At 35.8% G+C, this 27,902-nt stretch overlaps 1 protein-coding gene across 1 annotated transcript in view; it reads right to left on the bottom strand.

Moving 5' to 3' along the window:
• Positions 1 to 27,645, bottom strand: part of AGBL1 (AGBL carboxypeptidase 1) — a 1,143,822-nt gene extending 1,116,177 nt beyond the window's left edge. The window contains exon 1 of the mRNA XM_074285224.1: positions 27,442 to 27,645. Coding sequence (XP_074141325.1) covers positions 27,442 to 27,492 — 51 coding nt within the window. The 5' untranslated portion in view covers positions 27,493 to 27,645. The remainder of the gene's footprint in view (positions 1 to 27,441) is intronic.
• Between the last annotated feature and the right edge of the window lie 257 nt (positions 27,646 to 27,902).

Below are 27,902 nucleotides of genomic sequence, written 5' to 3'. Positions count from 1 at the left end.
AGAAAACTGATCCAGAAGTCAGAAAGATCTGAGTTGGAGTCCTACCTCTGACAAATTCTAATTGTTTACTCTTGGACAAGTCAGAGTTCTCAGCAACTCTCTAACTTGCTGAGCTGCATCTGTGAAAAAAAAATCTTTCTCATCAAGAATTACTGATGTGAATTAAAATCACAGATCCACTAAAATGTACAAGAAAATATACTAGATATCAAAGACCTAAAGCTATTAAATCATAAGGTTTAGATGGACTGTCTGAAGGCAAAAAGTAAGAGTAACTGAAGCTTCTAAAATGCTTTTCTTTCAGTATTGTCAACATGCTTCAGTTGGATAACCATATTGAATCTAACCATATTTTGATGAAGAGGACTGAAAGAGGTAAACTAAAACACTAAAAGGCTACAAAACAGCCATGGGTCACACAATAACAATACCTCACCTGTATAAAGCTCTCTACAATTTGCAAGATACTTTCTTCACATTAACTGAGTAAAATAGGCAGTACCAATAGGATTATCCCATTTTTTCAGATGATGAAACTGAGGATCTACCAGAGAAATCAAGTTGTTTGTTTAAGATCACGCCACTGATTAAGGGTTAGCAACCTGATTAAGAGATCCCAATCAGGTCTTCTGCACATCCCTGACACCATTACATTCTGCTATACCAGAAGAACTAATATTTAAACTAAGCTTTCTATCCCCAAATCTGTGTTCTTTTTCTATCATGTTTTACTGCTTTTCATAGAATGAGCTGAAAGGGACACTTAGAAAGGAATATGCCTTCCCCAACTACACCTCAATTCCCTGATCCCCAAATAGAAATAGTTGGGGGCCGGGGATACACTCCCTTTCCAGAAACTATCCCCAGCTAAGGATTTTATTCCCAGTAGAGTGAAGAGTGGAAAAAAATAATAAATGCACACCAACAGGCAGCTCAATTTACTTCTGTGACTTCATCAGGACAGAATTTTAATCACAAGGAAAGGTCAAATCCAAGCTCTTACTGGCTGAGTGAGACTAACCCCTCCCCTACCCCTGGCAACAGACAGACTACTGAAACTTCTGAGGCTTCCTCTCCTGATCTCTGGCTTCAAAGATAGGAAGCCTGAGACTAGAGTTCAGAGAACTTGGGTTTTTATCCAAGCTCCATCATAATCATGTTCTATCACTTTGGGCAAACACTCCAGGCTTCAGTTTCCTCAATTGTAAAAATGAGAAATAGGATTAGATGAATTCTTAGACAGGAGTTTTTAACCTGACATCATTAACTTTTAAAAAATATTTTTTGCATAACTATTTTAATATAATTGGTTTCCTTTGTAATGTATATTATTTCGTGCGTTTAAAAATGTTATTTTCAGAGGTAGTAGAAGGGTCCATCACACTAAAAAAAGGTTGATTCCCTACTCTAGGGTATTTTCCACCTCCAAAAATTGAGTCTATGCCACCAGTCTAACCACAGGCCCTGTCTCTCCAGTAAAACCTTCCTCATGCCCAGTTGATTTTCAGAACTTGAATCACTTGGATGAGGTCATCATTCAGACAGAAAAGCTCACCGCCTCTATCTGGCTCATGGGGAAATAAAAGATAGGCCTGTCACAGCAGGTAATTGTACTTTCATAGCACTATTGTGTTGGGAAAACTCAAGTCTTGTTTTCTGAATAAACAGCTGCTGTGGGAGGAGGAAAAGGATGTTCTTTAATGTTCCAACAACTATTTCCTGCTCTTCTCCAATCTTTCCTTTTCTCCTCTCAGGCCTGCTGGCCATGCTCTGTCACAGCTATACAGAAGCACCTCAGAGCCTACCAGGATCTCCAAGCTCATTTATTCCAGGACTATGAGCTGAAAAAGATTTTAGAAATCATCTAGTCAAATCATTTTAATTCATTTCAATGTGCTTTTATTAAGGACACATTTTCTTTGTTCAAGGCACTAGACTAAGTACAGAGAATTCAATGACTAAAATGTGACAGTCCTTACTGTCAATAAATTTATATTCTACTGAGATGGGGAGTGGAGAGAAGTGCAGAACGTTCACAGAGATTCAAAATGCAAACAAAAAATAAGAAATAATTTCAAGAAGATTGAGGTCTTGACTACCATGAGTGGGAAGTAGCAAGCAGTATTGGGGAATCAAGGAAGAGCTCTTGTGGTACTCAAACTTTTGATTTGAAGGATGCTATTGAATTTAAGAGATGGAAATGTGGGATAAGGACTTAAGAATCACAGAGATGAAATCATCTATGTAGGGTTAAAAAGATATAGCTAATATCAGGACCAGGACTAGAACTTAATGCTCTGGGCTCAGAATCTAATACTCTTGATACCACATACCCCAGCTTTCTATTTTATTTTGAAGTTTAATAACGAAGCTGAAATCTTACAAAACTTACTAATTCTACTTCAGCCTTCTGTACCTCTTATAAAATAGGTCTAGGACTATTGAAAGATGTGTTTTTAAGCAATCAAAGAAATCCCTCTGTTCTCCTTATGTCCCTGAGAGTTATAAGCCTGGATTGATCCTGTGTTTTTCTGATTGAACAGATATTGGTAATCAGAAGACTGCCCTGAAACACTATTATCCATTTTTATTTTTATAACCACTATTTGATTGAGTAGGACACATAGAGAGTGGAATCTAAAGGAATCCCTGGGGTTCAAATTCTTATGATATATATGGCATAGGAAGAGCTAAAGGCAACTTAAACCAACAATGAACAAAGAATATCTCCCATGATTGATCCCAGATTTTCCAGCTCCCTTTTAAATTCTGTTTTTTCCATTAGAATGTAAGATCCTATCTAGATCCATTTCTCAGCAAACAATTGTGTTTGACCAATGTATATCTATACAATCTACACTTCAGTGTATATATCTCTTGAAATTTCAAACTAATGTGATGGAAGAGGACAACGAGAAGGATTCACCCATGAAAGCAGAAACGACATAATATTTCATAAGGCAGAATCAGGACTCAGTATAGCTTTTTAATTCATTCATAAAACAAACAAATATTAGGCATGTGCAGTGTGAGTACTATGCTAGTCCTGAAGGCAGGTAAAAAGAAAAAAAAATCTAGTTAAGTTCTTATCCTCATGAAACTTGCAGACAATCTAATGACAGGTTAAGACAAACACACAATTGTAATGCACAATATTTTAAGAAAAATTCATTGAAAAGCTGAAAAACATAATGTTATATTAAGCACAAGTAGAACATTACCAGATATGAGATCCAGGGAGATTCTGTGAAGGCAGAAGCATTTGAATATATTTTAAAGGATAAGTAAGAGTTCAGAAAGTGAAGAGATGGTTGGTCTGCAAAGATGTTCATACCAAAATAATAGAATAGAATGTAACCTAATACTCCTCATTCTTTAGCTCTTGTTGAATTCAGTATCAGTGATCCTGAATATGTCCCTTGGATGTGTTAAAATGCATTTATTCCCCCCATCCATTGTACAATTTAGTTTTACTGAATATAATTATAGCAATCAAATCTTATAAAGCTAGAGCATATGTAATACAAGTTTCACATTCATCAAATATTGAACTTTTCTGCTCACTCTATGTGCTCATGTACTTGGTATATGCAATAATATACTACATCCTAATACACGAGCAAAATTAGACATACATCAGACTGAACACAACTTTATTTGCATGACATTTTCCATGTAAAATGTGTCCCTGTGCCATTTGCAGAATTTAATAATAGTGAAGGGAGCAAGACATTGGGAAGAAGAGAGAAAGATTTTCAGATGGGATTTGAAAAGAGATAGAGTCAAGGTGATACATTATTTGGCAAATATAAATGCACCCCCCTCAGATATGATGTCTGCCCTGTGAAGCACATAATTTAGCTATACACATAAAGCTATCTTACCTCCACAGACACTGCTAAGCTGATTCCAAGGGGAAAAGGAGAAGCCAGAAAGAATTAGGAAAAAATCGATATTAGGATGTTTCAGAAGAGAAAAAGACACTGGTTACTCAGTCAAAATTTGACATCGTGGATTGATGAAAACAGTTCATCTTAATTAAATATTTATATTGAAGTCCCCTTAGCCAGATTTGAACTAATCAAATATTCTCACTCATAAAGTAAGCTATTCTAATTGTTATTATCATTACTAAATAGTAGAGTAAAATGTATTGAAAATAAGCAGTAGTCCTCAGGGCATACATTTTTATAACTGTTTCTAAACATAACTACAATGAGGATGAAGTGGCATAAAGTGTCTTTTCTGGTCAACCCATGGCACTTGTGAATTATTTTCACATATAAAGGAATTTGAAGGCTTTAAAGAGCTCTGGTTTCCTCTTATTAATAGTACAGGACTGACAATAATCCATGATTTGGTGCTGGGTAGATAAGTGATTTCCCCAAAGTCACAGCTAATAAGTATTAGCCACTATATTTGAATTTGGGTCTCTCTGACTCTAAGTCCATTGCTCTAGCCACTGTGTCACATATGGTCCCAGAATACCTTTCATTTATTTTGAACACTATATGTGTATATGTGTGTGTGTGTATATATATATATATATATATATATATATATATATATATAAAATCTTATTATTCCATTAGAATATAACTTCTACAACTTCCATGAGGAAATGAAATAGTATTTTACTTTTGCCTTTGCACACCCAGTATTATCAACATCTGTCTCAAAGTATTTCATTGCTGTTATTTAATGAAATCCAATTCTTAATGACCCTATTTGGGGGTTTCTTGGCAAAGATATTGGAGTGGTTTACCATTTACTTCTCTAGATCATTTTACAGATGAGGAAAGTGAAACAAGTGGTTTAAGAGAGTTGTCCACAGTCACACAGCTAGTAAATGCCTATGCCCAAATTTGAACTCAAAAAGATGAATCTCCCTGAGTTCAGGCCTGACATTCTATCCATTATACTCCAGTTTCTTAAATTGTGAGTCAAAACCCAATACTGGGTCTTGCAACTAAATTTGTAGGTCATGAAAATATGATTTATTATCATTAAATGTTTAATTTGTATATCTATTTTACATACCTACATACCCAGAATCACATAAAAATTTTTGGAGCAGAAAGAGGACAAAAGTTTAAGGAGGAAAATTTAAGTATTTTAAATCCCAATTAATCCCTCTTGTGTTGTCAGGGAAGAATTGAAGCTCCATGTGTGGAAAAGATGTATTTTTATTAGAATACACAAGAACTCTGCTCCTAGCTATGGCCAACACATTTAATGGTAACAAAGCTGTCATCATATGTGACATCTTTAAAAGGAATCAGTCCTCATGTGTTGGCAACAGTGTTAAAGCAGAGTTGTGGCTGAAAGAATGTGACTGAAAGAGCTATAATTATGATCTGGAGGAGACCTGCAAGGTTCACTATGAACAATACACTTTTTATAGAAATAACCACTTAGGGCAGTCAACCAACAAAATGTTAGTAGCAAGGAAGGTATAGCGAGACATGTCCAGTTTATATCATTTCCTATTTTAATAAACATGGTATCTATGCTTTGATTTGTGTGTGTGTCATTTTTCAGTTGTGTCCACCTCTTTGTGGCCCCTTTGGGGCTTTCTTGACAAATAAACAGTAGTGATTCGTTATTTCCTTTTCCAACTCATTTTACAGTTGAATAAACTGAAGCAAACAGAATTAAATGACTTGCCCAGGGTCACACAGCTTGTATCTTAGGCAAAATTTTTATTCAGGAAAATGAGTCTTCTATATCCCAGGCTCAATACTCAATGCTGTGCCACCTGGATGCCCATGCCTTCATATATATTATTAATAAAAATATTTAACAGAGTAAAGCCAAGGGAGGAACCTAATTACAAACCATTAAAAACATAATTAGTTTACCACCTAGCCTCTCTCTCCATCTTATCTACAGGGATAGTACAAAAGAGTCTCAAATGGCTTGCTAAACCTAAGAAAATTATATACATTCTATTCCTGGTGACTAAAAACTAGAAGAACAGCAGGAGTGGTAAAGCAGTTGTTTGGAAAGAATCAGGAAAATCTAGAATCTCCTAACTGACAGAAGACATCCTCTCCTTGATTCCTGATTGTTTAGTTAGTAGCTTCTTGGAATTTAAGAGAGAAGTCTTTCAGATGTGTCTACTATTATATGTGTCTCCTTATAAGAGGGAAATCAGAAAGGGGAAAGGGATTTTAAAATTGCTTTGCAGATACTGAAATGTAATTTAAATACAGAATCCTAGTGGATGAAAAGCTATCTAAATTTGGCTTTTTTGTTCAGAAAGTCTAACAAAAATGTTTGCTTTGTGTTCTATTTTGATCACACAACACATCATTCCAATGAATGAATATCTGATTGGATAAGATGTAGTGACCAACAATAGCCAGACTGATAATTTTTGTAACTCTTTGATTTAAAAGGAACTTCTATCCAAATTAGTAGTATGAAACTTTTCCAAACTACCACCACCACTCACATTAAAAGTGATTAGAAGTTGAAAGAGTTTGAAAATGCACAACAGTTGAGGTAGAGAAAAGAACATTTGTCCAGCTGGAAAGCAGAGGAGACCAGAAATTAAGACCTGATTTGTAGTTATTCTTGAAGAAACTAATGACAAATTTACATTGCAAGGTTGTTACTAACATTTTTCTTCCTTACATGTTTCCCTATAAGGTTCCTTCTTTTGTTTTAGAACACAGGTGGTCATGACCTCCCCGACTTCTCAGGAAGAGAGAAGAAAAACACCAAAAGGAAGTGGGGAGTCAAACCAGATATTGGTATTGGGTTTCTGGGATGAAGGGTCTTATTAGAAACAAGCATACATAAATCAATCAGCATGGGAGGTATTACACAAGCACATAGCAATAAAGCACAGACTAGCAGTGATGATCCTCCCCACAGCCAGTGCAGGCCCAAAGTGGTGTAACAAACATTATACATGCAAATAGTGATATAACAAACAGTATGAATCAACATGGTATTGTAAAATATTTCTGGAAGTCCTAGAAGGAGGGTATATAAATAACAATCACATATATGCCTCTTTTAGAAGCCAAGAGATAATTCCAAGCTAATCTATTGCCCATTACTTCATATGTCAGGGAATCCAATGATTCCTGCAAGTTTTTGAAGTCCTGCAACAGTCTAATCATGTGTCAGGGAATCCAATGATTCCTATAGATTTTGAAGTCTTGCAACAATCTTATCATGTCTCAGGGATTCCAATGATTTCCTGAGAGCTTTGAAGTCCTGCATTAGTCTCCTTAATAATTTTTAATATCAATGAGTCAATTGCCATAACTGCCATGCTCTTTCAGTGGTGGGCACAGTCAGTGATGGAACCACCTGATGTGTCTTGGGTCTTCTCCTTCGTTTCAAGGGTCTTCTCCATCTCTCTCTGGTAGACAAGGTGAATATAGATCATTGGCACCCATCTGATTCCTTCTTCATCTGTAGAGATATAAGCAAACCCTCTCCCCCAAGCAGTTAACCTATCTGATACCTTCCATTCACAACTTTCTGGATCTCTCCACATCACCTGGTAATTATCTAAAGACAATGGAGTTGCTCACACTAGACACTGCCCTTCTGGTGGGTTTTAAAACCTATCTGCTGGATGATGAAATTAAAATTATTTCCACTCATATGAAAGAGTGTTCCAAATCACTACTGATCAGAGAAATGCAAATTAAGACAACTTTGAGATATCATTACACACTTGTCAGATTGGCTAAGATAACAGGAACAAATAACAATGAATGTTGGAGGGGCTGTGGGAAAACTGGGACACTGATGCATTGTTGATGGAGTTGTGAAAGAATCCAATCATTCTGGAGAGCAATCTGGAATTATGCCCAAAAAGTTATCAAAATGTGCATATCCTTTGACCCAGTAGTGCTACTACTGGGCTTATATCCCAAGGAAATACTAAAGAAGGGAAAGGGACCTGTATGTGCCAAAATGTTTGTGGCAGCCCTTTTTGTAGTGGCTAGAAACTGGAAAATAAACAGATGCCCATCAATTGGAGAATGATTGGATCAATTATGGTATATGAATGTTATGGAATATTATTGTTCTGTAAGAAATGACCAACAGGAGTAATACAGAGAGGCATGGAGAGACTTACATCAACTGATGCTGAGTGAAATGAGCAGAACTAGGAGATCATTATACACTTCAACAATGATACGGTATGAGGACGTATTCTGATGGAAGTGGATATCTTCAATATAGGGAAGAGCTAATCCAATTCCAATTGATCAATGATGGACAGAATCATCTATATCCAGAAAAGGAACACTGGGAAATGAGTGTAAACTGTGAGCATTATTATTTTTTTTTGTTTTTGTTTTTCTTCCCAGATTATTTTTACCTTCCGAATACAATTCTTCCTTTGCAACAGTAACAACAACAAAATTCGGTTCTGCACATATATATTGTACCTAGGATATACTATAAGATATTTAATATGTATGGGAATGCCTGTTATCTAGGGGAGGGGGTGGAGGGAAGGAGGGGAAAAATTCGTAACAGAAGGGAGTACAAGAGATAATGTTGTAAAAAAAATTACCTATGCATATGTACTGTCAAAAAATGTTATAATTATAAAAATTAATTAAAAATGGAAAAAAAAAAACCCTGTCTGCTGGAGCCAGTGCATCTTTGTCAAAAATCAAGAAGTTAATGGTATAAAGAGCTAAATTTAGAAGCTCTGTAGGATTACCTGTGCCTCCCCCTTTCTTTTGTTTTTGGAGAAGTGTCTTGATGTCTCTGTTTCTGCTCTCTACTATTGCCTGTTCTTGAGGATTAAAGGGTATGCCAGTGGTGTGTAAAATCTTATACTGTGCACAAAAGTGAGCAAAATATTTAGAAGTATATGCAGGTCCATTTTCTGTTTTTATTGCTTGTAGCACATCCATGATTGCATATATATATATTATATAAGGAATTCAGTGACCACTCAGGCTGTCTCTTTTGCTGCTAGTATTGCAAAAGTAAATCCTGAAAAGGTGTCTACTACAACATGGATAAAAGACAGATGACCAAAAAATTTATAATGGCTCACATCTATTTGCCAAATTTCATTGGATCTCAAACCATGAGGGTTCTTCCCTGGAGGGAGTGTAGGAGCGTGGAAAGGAAGGTAAGCTACACATGCTTTTACTATGCTCCTAGCTTCCTCTTTTGTTATCCCAGATTGCAAACGTAAAGCTTGAGCAGCCTGATGATATTTAGAATGAGATTATTGGTATGCCTGAAATAAAGGAGTATTGGCTAACATGGCTAGAAGGCTATCTGCCTTTGAATTTCCATCAAAAATAGGACCTGAAAGTCCACTATGAGAGTGGACATGCAAGATATAAATCTTACCTGATTGCTTTCTTACTTGCTCTTGAAATTCCTTAAAGAGCTGATATGTGTTAGAATCTACAAATTTTATTTGGGCTGTGGCAATTCTTTGTATCACACCTACTGAAAAGGCCGAATCATATATTATATTTATATCTCCTGGGTAATAAGTAAGAACTCGAATGGTTGCATGTAATTCATTCTGCTGAATGGACTGAAAAGGATTTCTGATTACTCTCTTTATAGTTAAGTCACGAGAGTATACAGGACAAATGTTACGTTTGGATGCATCTGTAAAGATAGTTGGTCCTTGAAGAGGAACCTTAGAAACCTTTTCTTCAATAATCCATCACTAATTATGTAATTGTTGGGTTATCTTTAATGGAGACCCGTGTGTAAAATTTAGAGCCGTGGCCAATAAAATTAGCCACTCTGGGATGGTTTCACAGCATATGTTAATTTGTGCATTGGTATAACAGATATATATCTTGTCAGGTCTTATCCCAGATAATTGTACTACTCGCTTAATGGCCTTTAATAAAATTCTAGCCAGAAGCACTGGGTAAGGAGTAATTACCTATAATTCTGGTTGTGCTGGGAGGTTCACCCACTCTATCACACTGTCTCCTTGATGAAGGACTGCTGTGGGTGCCTCTTTTGTAGCAAAAACTGATATTTTTCAAGAGTTTTTGAGTGACTCTTTCAACCACACTGTATAAAGACAATTCAACTTCTCTCAAAGCCTCTGGAGCTTCTTTTGTAAGCTGGTGTAAGCTGGTAAGGTAATTAAGCCTATCATTGGATGCATCCATTGGATATCTCTGATCAGTTTCTGAAAGTCGTTTAAGGTGTTTAGCTTCTCTGTTCTTAAGGAAACTTTTTGTACTATAAGCACCTTAGGGTATACTTCATATCCTAAATATTGAAAAGGAGCATGTCTTTGAATTTTTTCAGGAGCTATCTGCAATTTGTAGTTCCTTAATATTTCTATGGTCTTTTGTAGACATGCTTCTAACATTTGCTCCTCAGGTGCACACCCCAAATGTCATCCATGTAATGTAAAAACATAACTTTTGGAAATGCTTTTCTTACTGGAGTAATAGCAGCAGCAACATACATTTGACACATAGTAGAGCTATTTTTCATTCCCTGTGGCAAAACTGTCCATTCATATCTTTTATAAGGCTCAGCTAAGTTATCACTAGGCACTGAAAAGGCAAATCTTTTCATATCTAGAGAAATAGAATAAAAACAATCCTTAATGTCTATAACTCAAAGAGGCCATTCTCTAGGCAATTGAATAGGAAATGGAAGTCTAGGCTGAAGAGTTCCCATAGTTTCCATCTGTTCATTTACTTTTCTTAAATCAGTCAACATCCTCCATTTTCCATATTTCTTTTTTTTTTTTTTTTTTTACAACAAATACAGGAGAATTCCAAGGACTTAGAAAAGGTTGTAAGTGTCCTTGGTTAAATTGTTCCTGTACTATATTTAATAAGGCCTGAATTTTTTCCACTAGCTAAGGGCCACTGTTCTCTCTGGAGGGCCTCAGTATCAGTCAAAGTCAGGATCAGGCATAGTCCTTGGTCTTTAGAAGGAGAAATGAAGGAGGCAGGCCAACTGCCACTCAGTTTCCCAAAGATGAATCCTGGACTCTGGAGTCTGGAGCCTGCAATCTTCCCTCCTCAGCATGCTGTGGCAGAGATCTTCTGACTTTCTCCCTCAACCTTCCAATACTTGTTTATGATTACCTCACCACAACACATTCAGCAAGAGCCAATCATGAGGACAGCCATCACATCACCATATCATATAGAACCATTATCTCACTTTTAGTAGGTAATTAGCCTTAAGTACTCTGCTGTCTTTAGATTCAAGTACACCTTTTCAAAGTTCCATCTCTCTACAATTCCTGTAAGTGTGTTCCAACTTTCCTTAATAGATACTGGGTACATTTTATTATTCTCACACTTGCATTGATATATAAGTATTACTGTGGAGTAATTTCTCATTTTGTTGCCTTATTGCTTAGTATGTGGTTATGTTCAAGATTTTATTGTGTCATTATGAGTCATTGGTTTGTGTAAATGGAAAGATATCTAAGATGGCTCAAGAACTGAAGCGATAAAAGTGGCAAAAAAAGCTGTATCATAAACACACATTCATATGTGCACACACATACACATACACACACACAGAGCTATTCTTAGGACACTTAGGAAACTGACTGCAAATGCTTGATGATAATACTTACATGGAGACCAAGATCTATTAGCATAAAAAAAGGTTGAATAAACAACCCAATCTAAATAATTGGTAGGTATTTATATTGTTGTAGGCAACAAATATTAAGTGCTATGAGATATATGAGTAGTCCCATCTATCCCTAGCTTTTACACAGAGATGTGAGGAAAAATTACAACTAATGACATTTATCAAATCAAAGGAATAGGCTTCCTTTGGAGGCAATGGGCATTGCTTCATTGGAATTCTTAAAGCAGATCACTACTAAGGCATAATATAAAGAAGTTTCTTATGCTGGAATTCACTTCATTTCTCTAATGCTCAGTTTCCTCATATATAAAAAAGAGATGAAAATATTTGAACCTTCTATGTCACAGGTTTGCTATAAGGAAAATATTTTACAAATTGTAAAGGATTACATAAATTAAAGTTATTATTACCATAAAGGCTTGCCTAAATAAAAGAAGAAAGATTAGGAAACTTGGATGATGGATGATCTCCTTCATTTATCTTATACCATCAGGAGAGGGGGGGGAAGCTATGCTTAAAATAACCAGCCTATTGAACAATGTGAAATCCAAGTCAGATTACAGCATGATGGAATGTATTTAGGGCAGAGATGAAGCAAAGAAGAGCTAACAGTGTTAGTCAGATAGGCTGAAGAAAAATGCAGGTGCTTATAATTTCATGAGCCTGTACAAGAGTTTCAAGAAACAGCTTCAAATAAATTGGAGATATGAATAAATTGTGGTATATGAATGTTATGGAATATTATTGTTCTGTCCAAAATGAGCAGCAGGATGATTTCAGAAAGGCCTGGAGAGACTAACATGAATTGATGCTAAGTGAAATAAGCAAAACCAGGAGATAACAAGATTATACAATAATCAACTCTGATGAATGTGGCTCTCCAACCATTAGATGATTCAAACCAATTCCAATTATTCAGTAATGAAGAGAATCAGCTACACTCAGAGAGAGAACTATGGGAAATGAGTGTGAACCACAACATCGTTTCCACTCTTTGTGTTATTGTTTGCTTACATTCTTGTTTTCTTTTCAGATTTTTTTCTTTCTTTCTAGATCCAATTTTTCTTGTATAGCAAGATAACTGTATAAATATGTATACATATATTGGATTTAACTTTAACATACTTTAACTTATTTAACATGTTTACTTTAACATATTTAACATGTATTGAACTACTTGCCATCTAGGGGAGGGGGTGGAGGAAGAGGGGAAAAGTTGGAACAAAAGGTTTTGCAAGGGTCAATGTTGAAAAATTACCCATGCATATGCTTTGTAAATAAAAATCTATATATGAAAAAGAAACAATTTCAAGCCTGACATTAATCTGTTAGCCTGGAAGCAGTGATCAAGAGGTCATGGAAAGATAGCTGCTAGTTTTTATGTCATAGAAAGATTAGAGATCAAGAAAATGAATCATAAGGAAACTATCAATGGTTTTTCTTCAGAGAGGGAAAGATGAATTAATCAATGTATTCCTGGCCAAGCAAATAACTAAAGAATACAGACTGGACACTGGGACTCAATAAGAACCAAAAAGTTTGGTAGAATGCCAACCTGAGTTCTTGAGTCTCTTTGTTGTCAAGGAGAGATTTGCCAACAAAAAAGAGCTGTAATGAAAAGCAATACGAGTAGCTCCAAATTACAGATGTCTGAACTCTTCCTAGTTCTATTTCAGGAAAATGATTTCCCAAGTAGAAACAAAGGTAGTGTAGTACATAGGTAACACATGGCTATGACATGATATCATGGATTCGAGATCCCCCTGTAAGGATCAGGAGGATCAGAGCTACAAGAACCATGAGCAGTCATCAAACGGCTCTCATACTTGTAGATACCTAATTGCCTATGGATCAGGTGCAATCTAATTTTCTACTTAGGCTTGATGCAGGGAATATTTTGTCTCATCACTTAATTATTTTCTTGGCCTATTTCCTTGGCTCATCAACTGAGGTACTACATTTTGATTTGTTATTCTGCTTTATGCTCTGGAATCTGCTCCTTTAGTTCTTTGACAGGAACTCCCACTCCTAACCCAATCTTGTTTGATGAACCACATTTGTTCTCTGTCTCTATTCCATGTCTACCCCTATCCTCAGTGGTTTCTCTACCATAGTTAGGATGGACTGGCCACAGGTAATGCTTCACTGCCTTCTACTACTGATAGTTCTATCAATATCAAGTATATCTACTGGATCTTGTGATTGCTCTTTTAGGAAAGAAAACACCAACTTTAGAGTGAATGTTAAATGAAAAATATAGATGATACCATTTCAAATCAATACATGATTGAAAAAATATTATTAAACACCTGCATTCTATAAAATACTGAGATATTACAGAGAGAAAACAAGTAGAAAAGTAAGAAATTCCTTACTCTCAAGGGGCTCACATTGTAATGGAGGATACCACATATATAGAAGGTTTAAATCACAAATCTCCTGGCAAAGTGTTATGGTTCTGAAGGTACAACATGTTAATGCTTCTTTAATGTCATTTTCACAGGTATAATGATATCAATTTCTGATGCTGAATCATTTAGCAGTGTCTTTCCAGGACTTTGGTGGCATATACATTATAATGTGAACCTTCAGTAGCTACAGCCAGAGAGCCCAAAGACACAGTTGCCAAGCCACAACTCCATTAAGTCTTGCTTCCCAACATGATGGCTGCAACGGTAGAATGGAATAGGAATAATGGTCTGGAAAGGAATAGGGAGTAATCTTAAAGCTTTGAGACAATGAAAAGATTAGCTTGCCTATTTATGGTTAGAATACACCTCTCTTTAGCAATCCTACAATAGTTACATGGATTTGGTTATCCTTAATGGTGCTAAGACATTTCAAAAGAAGAGATAATTCTTGAAGAGAGACATAAATATCTGAGGTTGTCATTGAGAACAAGTAAATTTCTCTTTCCTCAAAAGGCTTCTCAATGACAACAGTACAGTATTCTAAGTGAGCCAACATTAAATAGTGTGAATTGCAGATAGAAAGATTCCAAGTGCACCAACAATATGTTCTGTGTCCATTTCCTATTCATACCAACAGGATTTGAATGGAAAACAGTTCCTCTGGGATGTCTCTGATAAGATTCTGAGAGCTTTGCCATCCACTATTATAGGACTGGGGTGAGGAGGTACCAAGGGCACCAATGAGAGTGCCAGACAAATCTCTATGCTTTAGAGCTTACGTGCATTAGAACATTGAAGATAATCTGCTCCCCGCCTTCACAACAGAAACAATGAACCACTCTGTGAGAGAACAGAAAGGGTGACTGTAGGTAGAGATAGACAAGACATAAAAAGCTAAAAATGGCAAGGATTTTTAGTTATAATTTCAGGTTTGAAAGCCCTGAGTAGGATCATAGAATTATAGAATTCAAATTAGGAGGGCCCTCAGAGGTAAAAGATATGAGCTCGTTCGATACTCCTCTTACATAAAAAGGAGTAAAATCTGCCCTCCCAATTGTTTTTATATGAGGGTTTTAGTGGCAGAGCCCATGATCAACCCCAGGCTTGAAGCATCCTTCATTTTTATAGTTTTAGAACTTAACAGAATTGGCTAAGTAGGACATCATTTGGCTTTACAAAAATTTAATTCTCATATTTAAGTGACTTTTCAGATTAAAGAAAATATTTGAAATGTGGTAAAGGATAACATTTCATCCTAGTACTATTAAACCCCATAAACATACAGACAAAGGAAGTGATAGTAAGTTAAATGTAAAGGATTTTGATTATGGAATTTAAGGTGTCCCCAGTCATGTAAAAAATTCCTTTAAAGAAAGTAGGAAAAATGGAGGAAGAGATATCCTGAAAACAGGATGTGTAATACAATTCTGAGTCCTATAAAAAGCCCTGTTTTGTTTTATAATCAAAGTGAAAAGGAAAGGAAGATTTTGTTTCATTATATAAATATGGAAAAAACACTGAATTTTGAAACTAAAACGGACTTAGAATCTTATTGTGCTACTTCTGAAAAATACTGTAGGCAAATTCCAAGACCATTCTAAACCTCAGTTTCCTCATTTGTAAGATGGATCAAGTATTGAAGTAGAATTTCCAAGTTCCTTTTCAATTCAAAATTTGATAATCCTTTGATCATTATTTTCTAGGAGAAAAGGAGATCTTTACAACTAATATTTTTACATTAAAGAAAAATAAGGACATACTGGTGTGAGGAATGTAGGGCAATAAGTTATTAGTGGAGATGATGAGTGCAATCCATAGACTCTCATCATCATTTGGTGTTCAAGAGCTTAAGGATGTAATAAGCACTTTCTTGGGTCAATTCTTGACATAGAAAATTATTTATTGAAGGAGCTGCCTTTTAACCAAATCCCTAAGGAATATTCTCATGAAAGTACTAATTATAAAATTCTGTCCCATCTATAATCTGCAACCTGAGGACAAGCATATGGCCCTCTGATTAGAAACAGAATGATGCATTTAAGCTTTAAGCCTATTAAAACCTTTTCTAAAGTTCCTGGCCTCTCGTTTCTTTTCCCTCTAGTCAAATAAAAATCAGAAATTAGAGATTAAGTGCCAAAAAAGTACTTGTGGCAAGAATACAGGTGTGTGGATCAGACAGCAATTTTAACTGAAAGAACCCACAAATCAAAAGGCAGGCTCTCAGTATCCTTAAGATAAAATTATATCTTACTTTTAATCTTTGAAAAATCCCTTTGAAAAACTTAATCCGAACATATGGAATGGTACTTAAAACAATAAGTGTTTTTGTTTTTAAGTAAGGGAGCTGTCGAATGGACCAATCTTCCCCCATGTCTAAAACATTGTGAACATTCAATCAGAACCCACAAAGACATAGAAGAAAGACCATAAGGGGAAATTCTAAACTCAATGGTTCCGGTTCAGCCAAACTTGCACCTAGATGACCTAGAGAAGTTTGTCTCATAGATGTATAAATTAATGATCTCCCAAAAAAGGCAATGAAAACAACAAACATACCTCAAAGTTCAGTATAAGCAGCATATTCATTACAAGGTGGAATCCAACTTAACAGTCTCCAAGTAAAGTTAAGATACCGTGCTTTGCAACTATGAACATTTATATAATATTTTATAGTTACAGGATATTTTATATGACAACATGCCATAAGAAAGTATAAATATTATTATCCCCATTTTACAGATGATGAAGCTTAGGGTAAAAGAAGATGTGTGAAATGTCACACAGCCAGTAATAAAAGTCAGGACTAGAACCTATGTTTTCAGGCTTTTAAATCAAATATTCTTCCCATAATACCATAATACACCTCTCCTGTTCCTCCTTTATTTCCCAATCTTTCCAAAGTACTAAAAATTAAAGATCATCCACAGGCTATAAGGGAAGTCATCTATTATCCCCTTCTCACTTCCCTTGGGTTTTCTCTTTTTAGCAATTTATGCTGCTTTCCACAAATCCTTGATGTCTTCAGTGCACTGAGTATGTATACACATACACAAAGTTGGTAATGGAAAACCTGAGAGATTCATCTAAACTTCTTTCATGGCAGAGAATTAGGGTCACTAAGTTCCCCCAACTGGGCACCCAAACTACTGAACACATGAAATATAAAGTCAGACCCCTCTCTTCCGTATCCCTTTCTCTATTCTCAGGTTCTGACTTCTCACTGCCTACAGCATAGAATCTGGCTTGCAGCATTCTCACCTTGAATGAACTATACTCTATTCTTTTGCTGAAAAAATCACAAGCCTCCTAAGGTCACAAGGCTTTGTCTCTAAGATTTGGCAAGAGAATGGAAGCTGTTAAACTCAAAGAAATTTATTCTCATGAGCCCATCCTTATCATGTATAGGGGTATGAAGTATATATGTCCCATAGCAAGCTATGCTGACTGATATGGGCATTGGCAATTCAGACTGGTTCTCTCTCTTGTTAACATAACTTATCAGCTTACAGGTCCTGACCCAAGACTGTGTTTAGTTCTGTGAGCACTGTTTTACTTTTTGGAAGACAGTTAATTGTAGGCTGGATGTTGCCAGGGAACAGATAGCAACTGTTAGGTGTTTTACTGGAGTCAACTTGCCCTAATCTATCTGAGAAATTTCCAAATTTATGCTTACTATCAACAAAGGATGCTGTTCCACTATACTCCTCATTATAGATATAAATATTAAGGCAACCAGAATAGAATCTCCAGGAAGTGAGACTCTGAAGCACTGAATTTAATTCCTATATTATCCTGAATCCTATACTCACCATAAAGAGGAAAAGATCTTCATAACTGAAGTCTTCATTTAAATAAGCACTTATTAAATACCAATTATGCACTAGGAACTGTCCTAGGTACTAGGGGTAAAAGATAAAAAAATTAACAAGCCTGATTCTTAAGAATGTTTTATTCTGCTGAAAGAAAATAATACATGCAAAAATAAGTGAATATAAATTATCTACAAAATAAGTTCAAAGTAATTTTGAAGGAAGGGGCGGAGACTAACAATTTAAGGAAATCAGAAAAAGCCTCTTAGATGAGGGAGCCAAAATGGTAGAATACGAGCAGTGATCCAGCTAAACTCTCCCAACATTTACCTCCAAACAATTTTAAAATAGCATCTGAAATAAAATTTTGAAATAACAGAGTCAACAAAAGTTTATGATGAGATATTTTCTTTGACCTAAGAAAACGTAATAGGTAGGCAGGAGAAGTCTCTAATACCTAGCATTTGTCTAGAGCTCCCACAGACATGCTAGTGCAGTGACAATAGTGGTAGCAACCACTTCTTTCAGAAGCTCTCAGTCCTCAAGCTATGAGGAGACTAGACAACTTCTCAGAAAGAAATTATAGAGAATGCTTTGCTGGTGGTGATGGGTACTGCTGGTGCTAATAGACAACTCTAATGCCCATACATAGTTTTGGATTATAGTTCCAGGGAAGAGAAAAAAACTGGTAGTCTGTCTTAGGGGAGCAAGGGCCCTAGTCATGGTAACAAAGAAGAGAAGAACATTATCTTATGCAGCTGCAGGGAATCAGGGGCCCTTCCTTGGTAAAGACCAGAGTATAGGTGAAGATTATATATGGCAGTGACCATACCTCTCTCCTAAGATTATACAATGTTGGAAATCCAACATTTTCAGATACCCAGAAATAGCTCAGAAAATAGCTGTACACAAAAGTCTAAAACTTTTGATAGTGCCTCTTCACTCAGAGGTGAAGCAAGCCCAACTTTAAGATAAAGTTCAGTCAAAAATAGGCTGGAAAAATGAATAAACAAAAAACAATAAAAAAGAATTTGACCATTAAAAAACATTATGGTGGCAGGGAAGATCAAGACATAAACTTAAAAGAAGCCAACAACGTGTAAACAGATGAATTAACAAATTCTGGAAGAAAAATGCTAATTGGAACCAAACCTAATAAGAATTCCTGGAGTAATTAAAGAGATAAGAATGGCAGAAAAGAAAACTCGAAAAGAAATGAGAGTAGTGCAAGAAAAATGTATGAAAGAGAATAAATGTTTAATAAGGAGGAACAAAGATAGCACTTTAAAAAACATAATTGGCTTAATGATTAAAGAAGTCCAAAAATTTGCTGGAAAACTCCTTTAATGATAGTACAAAATCTTACTGAAGAAAATAACCCCTTAAAATTATAATTTGGCAAGTGGAAACTTATGACTCTCTAAGACATCAAAAAAAAAATCAAAAGGATGAGGGAATAGAAGAAAATGTGGAAAATGTCATTGAAAAATTGCTGAGCTGGAAAAATAGATTAAGGAGAGATCATTTAAGAATTGCTGGACTATCTGAAAATCATGCTCAAAGAAAGAGTCTAGACATCATATTTCAAGAAATTATCAAGGAAAACTTCCCCAATATCTTAGACTCAAAGGGCAAAGTAGAAATTGAAAGGATCTACCAAATACCTCCTTCCAAATGAAATGAAAATGAAAGCTTCCAGGAATACTATAGCCAAATTCCAGAGCTCAAAAAGAAAATACTTCAAGCAGCCAGAACGAAACAATTCAAATATGACACCAATATCAAGATCACATTTAGTGGCTTCCATGTTAAAGAAGTGGAGAACTTAGACAATTATGTTCCAGAAGAAAAAGGAATTAAGAGTACAATCAAGAATCACATACCCAGAAAAACTGAATATCATCTGGTAGAGAGGAAATGGATATTTAGTGAAACAGAAAACTTTCAAGCATTTTTGATGAAATTTGACATTCAAGCAAAAGACTCAAAAGAAGCATAAAAAGGTAAACATAAAAGAGTAATTAGAAGGGATTCAATAAAGTTAAGCTTTTTACATTCCTATATGGAAAGATGATTCATGTAACTTCTAAGAACTTTATCATTATCAGGTCAGTTAAAGGGAGTTTACATAGACAGAGGGCATAGGTATGTTATTATGTTATAATGATTTGCAAAAAAAAACAAATAAATGAAAGAGGTAGAAAGAGATAAAGAGTGAGATGGGTGAAGGGAAGAATAGAAGAAAGTTTCTCACATAAAAGATGAATGTAAAGAAAAGATTTTACAATTGCAGGGGGATGGGAGGGCAGGCAATGCTTGAATTTCACTCATCAGAGATATGATTCAGAGAAGGAAGAATATGTGTGTGCAGGTACACACACATACTCAGTTTATATAGAAATGTAACTTAATCACTAGGGAATTAGGAAGGTAAGAGGATAAGAGAAAGGGGATAAAATAAAGGGGAGGGTGAATTAAGGAAGCCAGCCATTAGAAATAAACTAGACTTTTGAGAAGAGACAGCATAGAGGGGGAGAAACACAGAGAGAGACAAGCAGAAAGACAGACAGACAGACAGAGGTTGAAAGGAAGGAAGAGAAAGGGGGGTAGGGGAAAGGGAGAGAGCAAGAGAGAGAGCGAGAGAGAAGGGGGGCAGGGGGAGAGGGAGAGAGAGACAGAGAGAGAGAGAGAGAGAGAGAGAGAGAGAGAGAGAGAGAGAGAGAGAGAGAGAGAGAGAGAGAGAGAGAGAGAGAGAGAGAGAGAGAGAGAGAGAGAGAGAGAGAGAGAGAGAGAGAGAGAGAGAGGGAGAGAGAGGGAGGAGATAGTGGGATGAAGGGAGATACGTAGTAATCATAACCTGTAGAAGAAGGTAGCAAAATTAATGAGAAACCAGAATTGAACAATATGTTGTTTACAAAAGACACACTTAAAATAGAAAGATAAATACAGAGTTAAAACAAAGGACTTGAGCAGAATCTAATATACTTCAGCTAAAGTAAAAAAAAAAAAAACAGGGGTAGTGATCATGATCTCAGAGAAAGCAAAAGCAAAAATAAATCTAATTGTAAAAGATAATCAGGGAAGTTATATTTTGCTAAATGGTATCATAGACAGTGAAAGAATATACAAAATTTTTATGGCAAGTTTTCTGATAAATACCTCAAATATGTACTGAGTATAGTACAGGTTCGAACTTATGAAAATAACTGTCATTCCCCTATTGATAAATGTTCAAAGAATGTGAACAGGCAGTTTTGAGAAGAAAACAAAGTTACCTATAGTTTTATGAAAAAAATATTCTAAATCACTTTTTGATAGAGAAAAGCAAATTTGAACAATTCTGAAGTACCATATCACACTTATTAGAAGTGGCAAATGCTAGAGGGAATGAGGGGAAAATAGATTGACTAATGAACTGTTGGTAGAGTTGTAAACTGGTCCAACCATTCTGGAAAACAATTTGCAACTATACCCAAAGAGCCACAAAACTGTATAGACCTATTGACCTAGCAATACCACTACTAGGTCCATATTTCAAAGAGATCAAAAAAAAAGGAAAATGACTCATGTGTATAAAACATTTATAGCAGCTCTTTTTATGGTGGCAAAAATTTGAAAACTAAGGAGTTGTTCATCAATTAAGGAAGGGTTGAATAAGTTGTGGGAAACGATTATGATGGAGTGTTATTGTGCTATAAGAAATGATAATGGAGTGGTTAAAGTGGAAGGACCATGTTTTTTAGATTGCTGAAAAATTAAATGTGCAGAATCAAGAGAACACTGTACATAATAACAGCAATATTTAAGTATGTTCAACTGTGACAAACTTAACTACTCTAATCAATAAAATGATCCAAACAATTCCAAAGAACTCATAATAAAAAATTCTGCCCACCTCCAAAGAGAGAACTGATGAAATGTGGCTGCAAATTGAAGTATAAATTTCACACTTCCATTATTTTTCTTGTTTTTTTAATATGGCTAATATGAAAGTGGTTTACATGATTTCATATGAATAATTGATTATTAATTTCACATGTGTAATAGACAACTGTTTGGCTTTTTTAGTGGATGGAGGAGGTGAAGGAGAAAAGAAGAAAATTTGGAACTCAAAATTTTTAAATGTACAAATAAATAAATGTTATTTTAAAAGGCCTCTTATAGATGGTGACACGAGCTGAATTGTAAAAGAAGCTAGAAGTTCTAAAAGGAAGGAGTGAGAATAAGGGACAGTCTGTACAAGAAGGTATTTTTCATTCAACCTCATGCTCAAATCAAGTTAGGTCACTTGATATTCCCCATCTACAGTAGGAGTAGTTTCTATTTTATGCAGATCCGAAGCTGAATAGATTATTTTATATTCTGGCTTTCTTGCCACTTAAAGAATAAAAAGCCTATTTTCCATGGCAAGTCAGGGTTTGACATTTTGTCAGAATTCCTACTTCCTTTCAGGGAATACCTTGCTGAACTGATTATTATCCCATGAACACAGAGAGATGTAGCCTTTTACCTAAATTGTATTTTTTAATCTTTTTTTTCATTAAAGTGTTTTTAAAATATTTTTTATGTTCCATGAGTACCTCATTGTATTCTAATCCTGAGCCTGAATTGATCTACTATCCTGAGTTAGGTCTGGTCTAGAAAAGTGCCTCTCCTTAATTTCTATTGGTATTGACCTGCCCAAATCAAATCCTACTTCCTCTATGAAACTTTATCTTATCTCACTAAATGGAAGCTTTCCTTCTTACAAACTTTCTTTCTTCTCCTCTTTCTTTTTTGTTTTGTTTTTTTTTTTGTTTTGTTTTGTTTTTCTTTCTCTAAAGGCTTATGGCTTTCATATTATTAGGAGAGTGCCTAATAGAATACAGTCAGTGCTGAATAAATATTCATCAAAAATAAATGAATGTAAAATGAGAATTAAAAGCACTTTATCAACCAAATTCAAAATTGGCCTTTGATTTCTCAGGTACTGCTCCATTTTCCCCTGACTCTAAATTCCTATTAGGAAATTTAAAAAGTTATTGGAAGTTTAAAGCAACCCTTGTTATTAAAAGGAACACACATTCTCAAGGAATCTTAAGTCAAATGGGAAGTTGACTATTTTAAGTAAAGAATCAATTGTAAACTCTACTAGGACTCCCTTGATCCAACTAAATTTGAGAAGAATGAGGGAGCAAAAAGTAGGAGTTTAACAAATGAAATACCAAAGAAGACAATTCAATTTGTACCTTTGCTGGGCAAATGCCTCTGAATCCCCTATTCTTTTCCAATGTTTGGGTAGCCAGAAGTCTTCTATTTGAAATACTAACAGATGCTGTTCCTTATCCACTTCATCCCTTTTCTATTTGGCAACCATCTCTACAAGATTTTTCTTTTTCATCTAGTTTCTATGTTCTCACTGAAGCTTGAAATTAATACAGATTTCAGTTTGTTTCCTTATTTGTGTCATTGAAAGAACAAAAAATTGAAGACAAATTAGGAAGCCTAACTTTACCAACAAGTCAAATCTTAGACCGTGCTTCTAGAGGCTTCCCAACATTTGCCATTTTTAGTTATATAATGTGCTTTTATTCTCTCTGTGTCTCTTTCTGTCTTTCTCTCTCTCTGTCTCTCTGTGTTTCTGTCTCTCTCCCTATCTGTGTGTATGTGTATGTATATATATATATATATATATATTACATATGATATATATTCTTCTATGTATCCACATATATGTGTACTATGTGTATATATATAATGTGTTTATATATATATATATGTGCACATACACACAGATATATAGATAGATAGATTTTTTTTTCTGAATTTTCCAAACTCTACTGTTTCTCTCTGAGAGCAGAAATAATTTCTTCTAAACTGGCTCTTATTGATATGCAAAAGATAGAAGTTATCAAAATACCTCTAGAAAAAATATGCTGGTAGAACCTTTAGTCATATATTTACAGAAAATTCTCAATTAAATGAAACACAAATTCTGAAATCCAGAAGAGAACTTAGATATCACCAAGGTCTGTAATGTCAAACTCAAATAGAGTCCACTAAACTACATATAAGCATCCCTCTAGGTCTCATATTGACTTAGAAAACCACATATTAGCATAATCCATATTGTTTAATATTTTCCAATGCATTTTAATTTGGTTCCCTGCACTCAGGACTATTGCAATTCACCTTTGATCTAATCCATGTCATTTTACATAAGAGGAAACAGACTCATGGAATTATAGTGACATGTCTAATGTCATATATCATTGTCATATGGTAGGTACAGGCACCCAGGAATAGAATCCAGATCTCTTGAATCCCAGCCTAGTGCTCTCTACCATCACCTATTTCTAGAACAGAGAATGAAATTCCTTCTTGTCTTAACATATTCTTTGTATGGCAAAGTTGACAAGATCAATAAAACTATCCCAAAAGTTCCATTTTCCTTGGACCACATCTCACCAATTCAGTTTTGCTATTGCCAGTGCCCAAGGCTAACCTGAAATAGGAAACCAAACATTGTAGAAAATATCATGTGAGACATAATAGATGATATTCTGAAAGTCTAGGATCAAAACAAAGAGAGCTTTATTATGTTTTGGCAGTGATCAAGACCCTGGAGATAGTGGGTAGAAAGAATAAAAAAGAATAATGTACAGGGGCACCACAGACAAATGCAAATAGAAACAAAGAGCTGCAATACCACAGTCTTGTTTTTGCCAAAACTGACCAAATACTTAGGCATTTTTCATATTCCAATAAAGATAAATAGTTAGTAGACTTGGGAAACCATATCTGGGCAAAGATTTATATTGTCAGAATTGGAGTGAAGCCCACAACCTATGAGCCTAGCAATTCACCATCTTCCCCATTAACACCAGCCAAATCATGAAAGGTATAGTGGACTACTGAAATAAGAAGTCTCCCTGTTTCCAGGCTCATCCTTCTTCACCCCATCCTCCACATAGCTAACAAATTGCTATTCCTAAAGTCTGAACTAATCATTTCCCTAATGAAGAACTTTCAAGGGCTATCTATTTATTGTATGTAGAATAAAATCCAATCTCCTTTGTTTGGCATTTCAAACCCTCCACCATCTCCATCCTACCTTTCTAGTCTTATTACATTTTTATCCCCCTAATACTACCCCTACAATCCTTCTTGAGAACAATATTTTTTTTCTTTGTATCCTTTTCACTTAGCACAATGCCTGGTCACTTTCTTTTTCATCTAGCCAAACAAGCTTACAAAAACAAACACCCATCTGAGACAGTTCCTTTGCTTATCTCTGTCCCCTGACTGCAATGTTTTCTTTCACAACTGCCCTTAAAGTTCCTAAGCTCTTTGAAGGCTTTGCACAAATGCCACCCCTTTTAAGAAATCTATCCAGATTCCCCATCACTGCCAGCTAGCATCTTCTCCCCAATTTTACTGTGTTTTAATTTAAATACATATTTAATATTTGTTTATCTATTCATATATTCTTTCTCCCCAATAGACTATAAGTTCCTTGAGGGCAGGAAATATTTCATTTTTACGATTTGTATTCCTAAATGCTAGCACAGAACCTGGCACATCGTAGGTATTTAATTAATGTGTTTTGGGTTTTTTGGGTTTTGGTTTTGTTTTTGTTTGTTTTTTGCTGAGGCAATTGGGGTTAAGTGACTTGTGCAGGGTCATGCAGCTAGGAAGTATTAAGTGTCTGAAAATAGATTTGAACTCAGATCCTCTTGACTTCAGGGCTGGTGTTCTATCCACTGCATCACTTCGCTGGCCAATAAATGTTTTTTAAATGGAAGAATGAATGAATATGTCTCTAGGCCCCAAGAAATATAGATTCTATTCCTAACTCTACCACTAACTAGTCTTGTGACTTTAGGTAAATCACCTCTTTCAACCTCATTTTCCTCCTCTGTATAAGACTATTAGATCAAGAAAGTTCTATGGCTTTTTTTCAGATTAAACATTTTCTTCAATGAAAGTAGGAAAAATTGAACAAATACTCTTTTCTTTTCCCTGAAAGTTATGAAGTTTGTATAGAGGGATTAAGCATATTATTGTGAGCAGCAGAGTCAGACTTAGACTCAAGCCAAGAAATAAAATGTTTTTGCAATAAATTTTGTCCTGTTAGAGATTTTTCTTTTCTTGTTCTCATTTACTCTTTCTCATTTTCTTTAGCTTTTCTTTTCAATGGCCAGAAACAAGAGGAAAGTTTATTGCCATATCTTAAGTACCTCTCTGTTCTAGAGAATCCAAAGTTCTCACAGAGTTCCAATGGACTTTGAAAGATCTCAGGAGTTACTAGATCCATGGCACACATTGCAGTAAATGTTATTTTAGAATGACTGATACAAAGAGATTGATTTAAATTTGGGGAATGTTGGGGATATTCATTGAGAAAGATTAGTTAAAACTTTTTCATAATCTCCCTCTGAGGGGAAAAAGTTGTAGAAGAGTTTCCTGGATCTATACTCCATTCCAGGACATCTCCAGGAGGGTGAGTGTGTGGTATCCATGTATGGATACCATATGGGTGAAAGTAGTGAAGTAAGGTGTAGATGAAAATAGAAGAATTTCTTGAGTATATTTTGGTCATTTTAAAGCTAAATCCCAGATATCATGTTTGTCCTTTTCTTCTTAAACATAATACAAAGTGAAATGCAGTCCTTTAAATATTACAGTTAGGTGGGATCTAAGTGGCAGAGTCATTACGGGGGAGGGAAGAATGGAATTTTGCCGTATAGAACCTAAGTTTAGAGTGTACTGACAACCCTTGCAGAGCTTCAGAAGCATAAAAGTATTTGAGATTAGCACCTAGTTTACAAAAATAATCAGCTTAAACAGGAAGTTTACCAGATGGTATGCTGGCAGTTCTAACCAAGATGAGTTTTTCTTTGATTCTCCCCCTGCCCACTGGAAAGTGGTCTTCCTAAGAAGAAAGACATAGTATTTCTTATCACTTGTCCCATTGGTGGGGCTGGGGGGGGGGGGGGTCTTATGATATTTGCCTCAGGCACAAAAAATGAATAGTTAAAATTCTGCAGCTATCCCTAACTATGTGAACCTATCTAGATATCAGGGTCTTTTCTTATACTAAAACTTCCTAAAACCCTAGGATCCTCCCGGGGAACCTTGGGTCAGCCATATATTCTTCATTTTAGCTCTGCCATTCTCTGAATCAGGTTAAGAAAATCTTTGAAAGCCAATAGACCCATTTAGATACATATGACCCATTCTTGCTCTCTCTGCCTCTTACTGCTCCTTTCTAAGGCTCTGAAAATTACCCAAAGGTTTTATGTCTGATCCACTGACAGTCCTGAGAGAGCTTTTTCATTTTTGATCAATCTATTGCTCCCACCTTTCTTTGTCTGCCATTACCTGATCATTTAAACTCATATTTCTAATCTAGGCAGAGTAATCACTGGGATCACTGAGTTTGTATTTAAATACCCAAGCATCCTTTAGGTCAGGCTGCAGATGGGAGACAAAATTGACAACTCATGTTCCACCATTGATTCACAAACTGAGCTTCACGGCACTGACAGAGAGCTGAGGAGCTTGGCTGTGAGTCAGGGCTATCATGGGGATTGGCAAAACAAGCCAGCATTCTCATTAATTCAGACTCTTCTTACCTGAAGGGTAGAAAGAAGGACTTGTAAGCCACTGGTTTCTTGTTCAGCCATTCTGATCCTCAATTCACCAACTCCTGCCCTAAATCTAAAAAAGTATCTGCAGACGATTGCCTGGCTTACAGGGAAGCTGCCAAGCTGACCTCGACACTGGCCTCGTAGGAGCTGAACAGAGATCTCATCCACACATGTTGCTGAGTGCTAAAAGTCATAGCAATGCAACCCTAGACCTCAGCGGAAAGATAAATGCCCCCCAACTCCCTGCTGGCTTGCCCACTGTGACAAGGGAGATTCATTTCCTATATAAAGAATCTGGGGGATTAGGTAGACAGGCCTGTAAAAAGGCCCCAGCATTTGAGGTGGGGGTGGGGATGGAGGGAATACTAGTGAGTCACTCACCTCTAGTACTGCAATGGAACCCCGGGAGAGAAGAAGCCGCCTTGGATGGCTGACAGGCATTCCCA

The sequence above is a fragment of the Sminthopsis crassicaudata genome, chromosome 2 (genome assembly GCF_048593235.1).
Source record: "Sminthopsis crassicaudata isolate SCR6 chromosome 2, ASM4859323v1, whole genome shotgun sequence".
Lineage (NCBI taxonomy): Eukaryota > Metazoa > Chordata > Mammalia > Dasyuromorphia > Dasyuridae > Sminthopsis > Sminthopsis crassicaudata.
The sequence above is the reverse complement of the archived record's forward strand: the minus strand, read 5'-3'. Positions and strand labels throughout refer to the sequence as shown.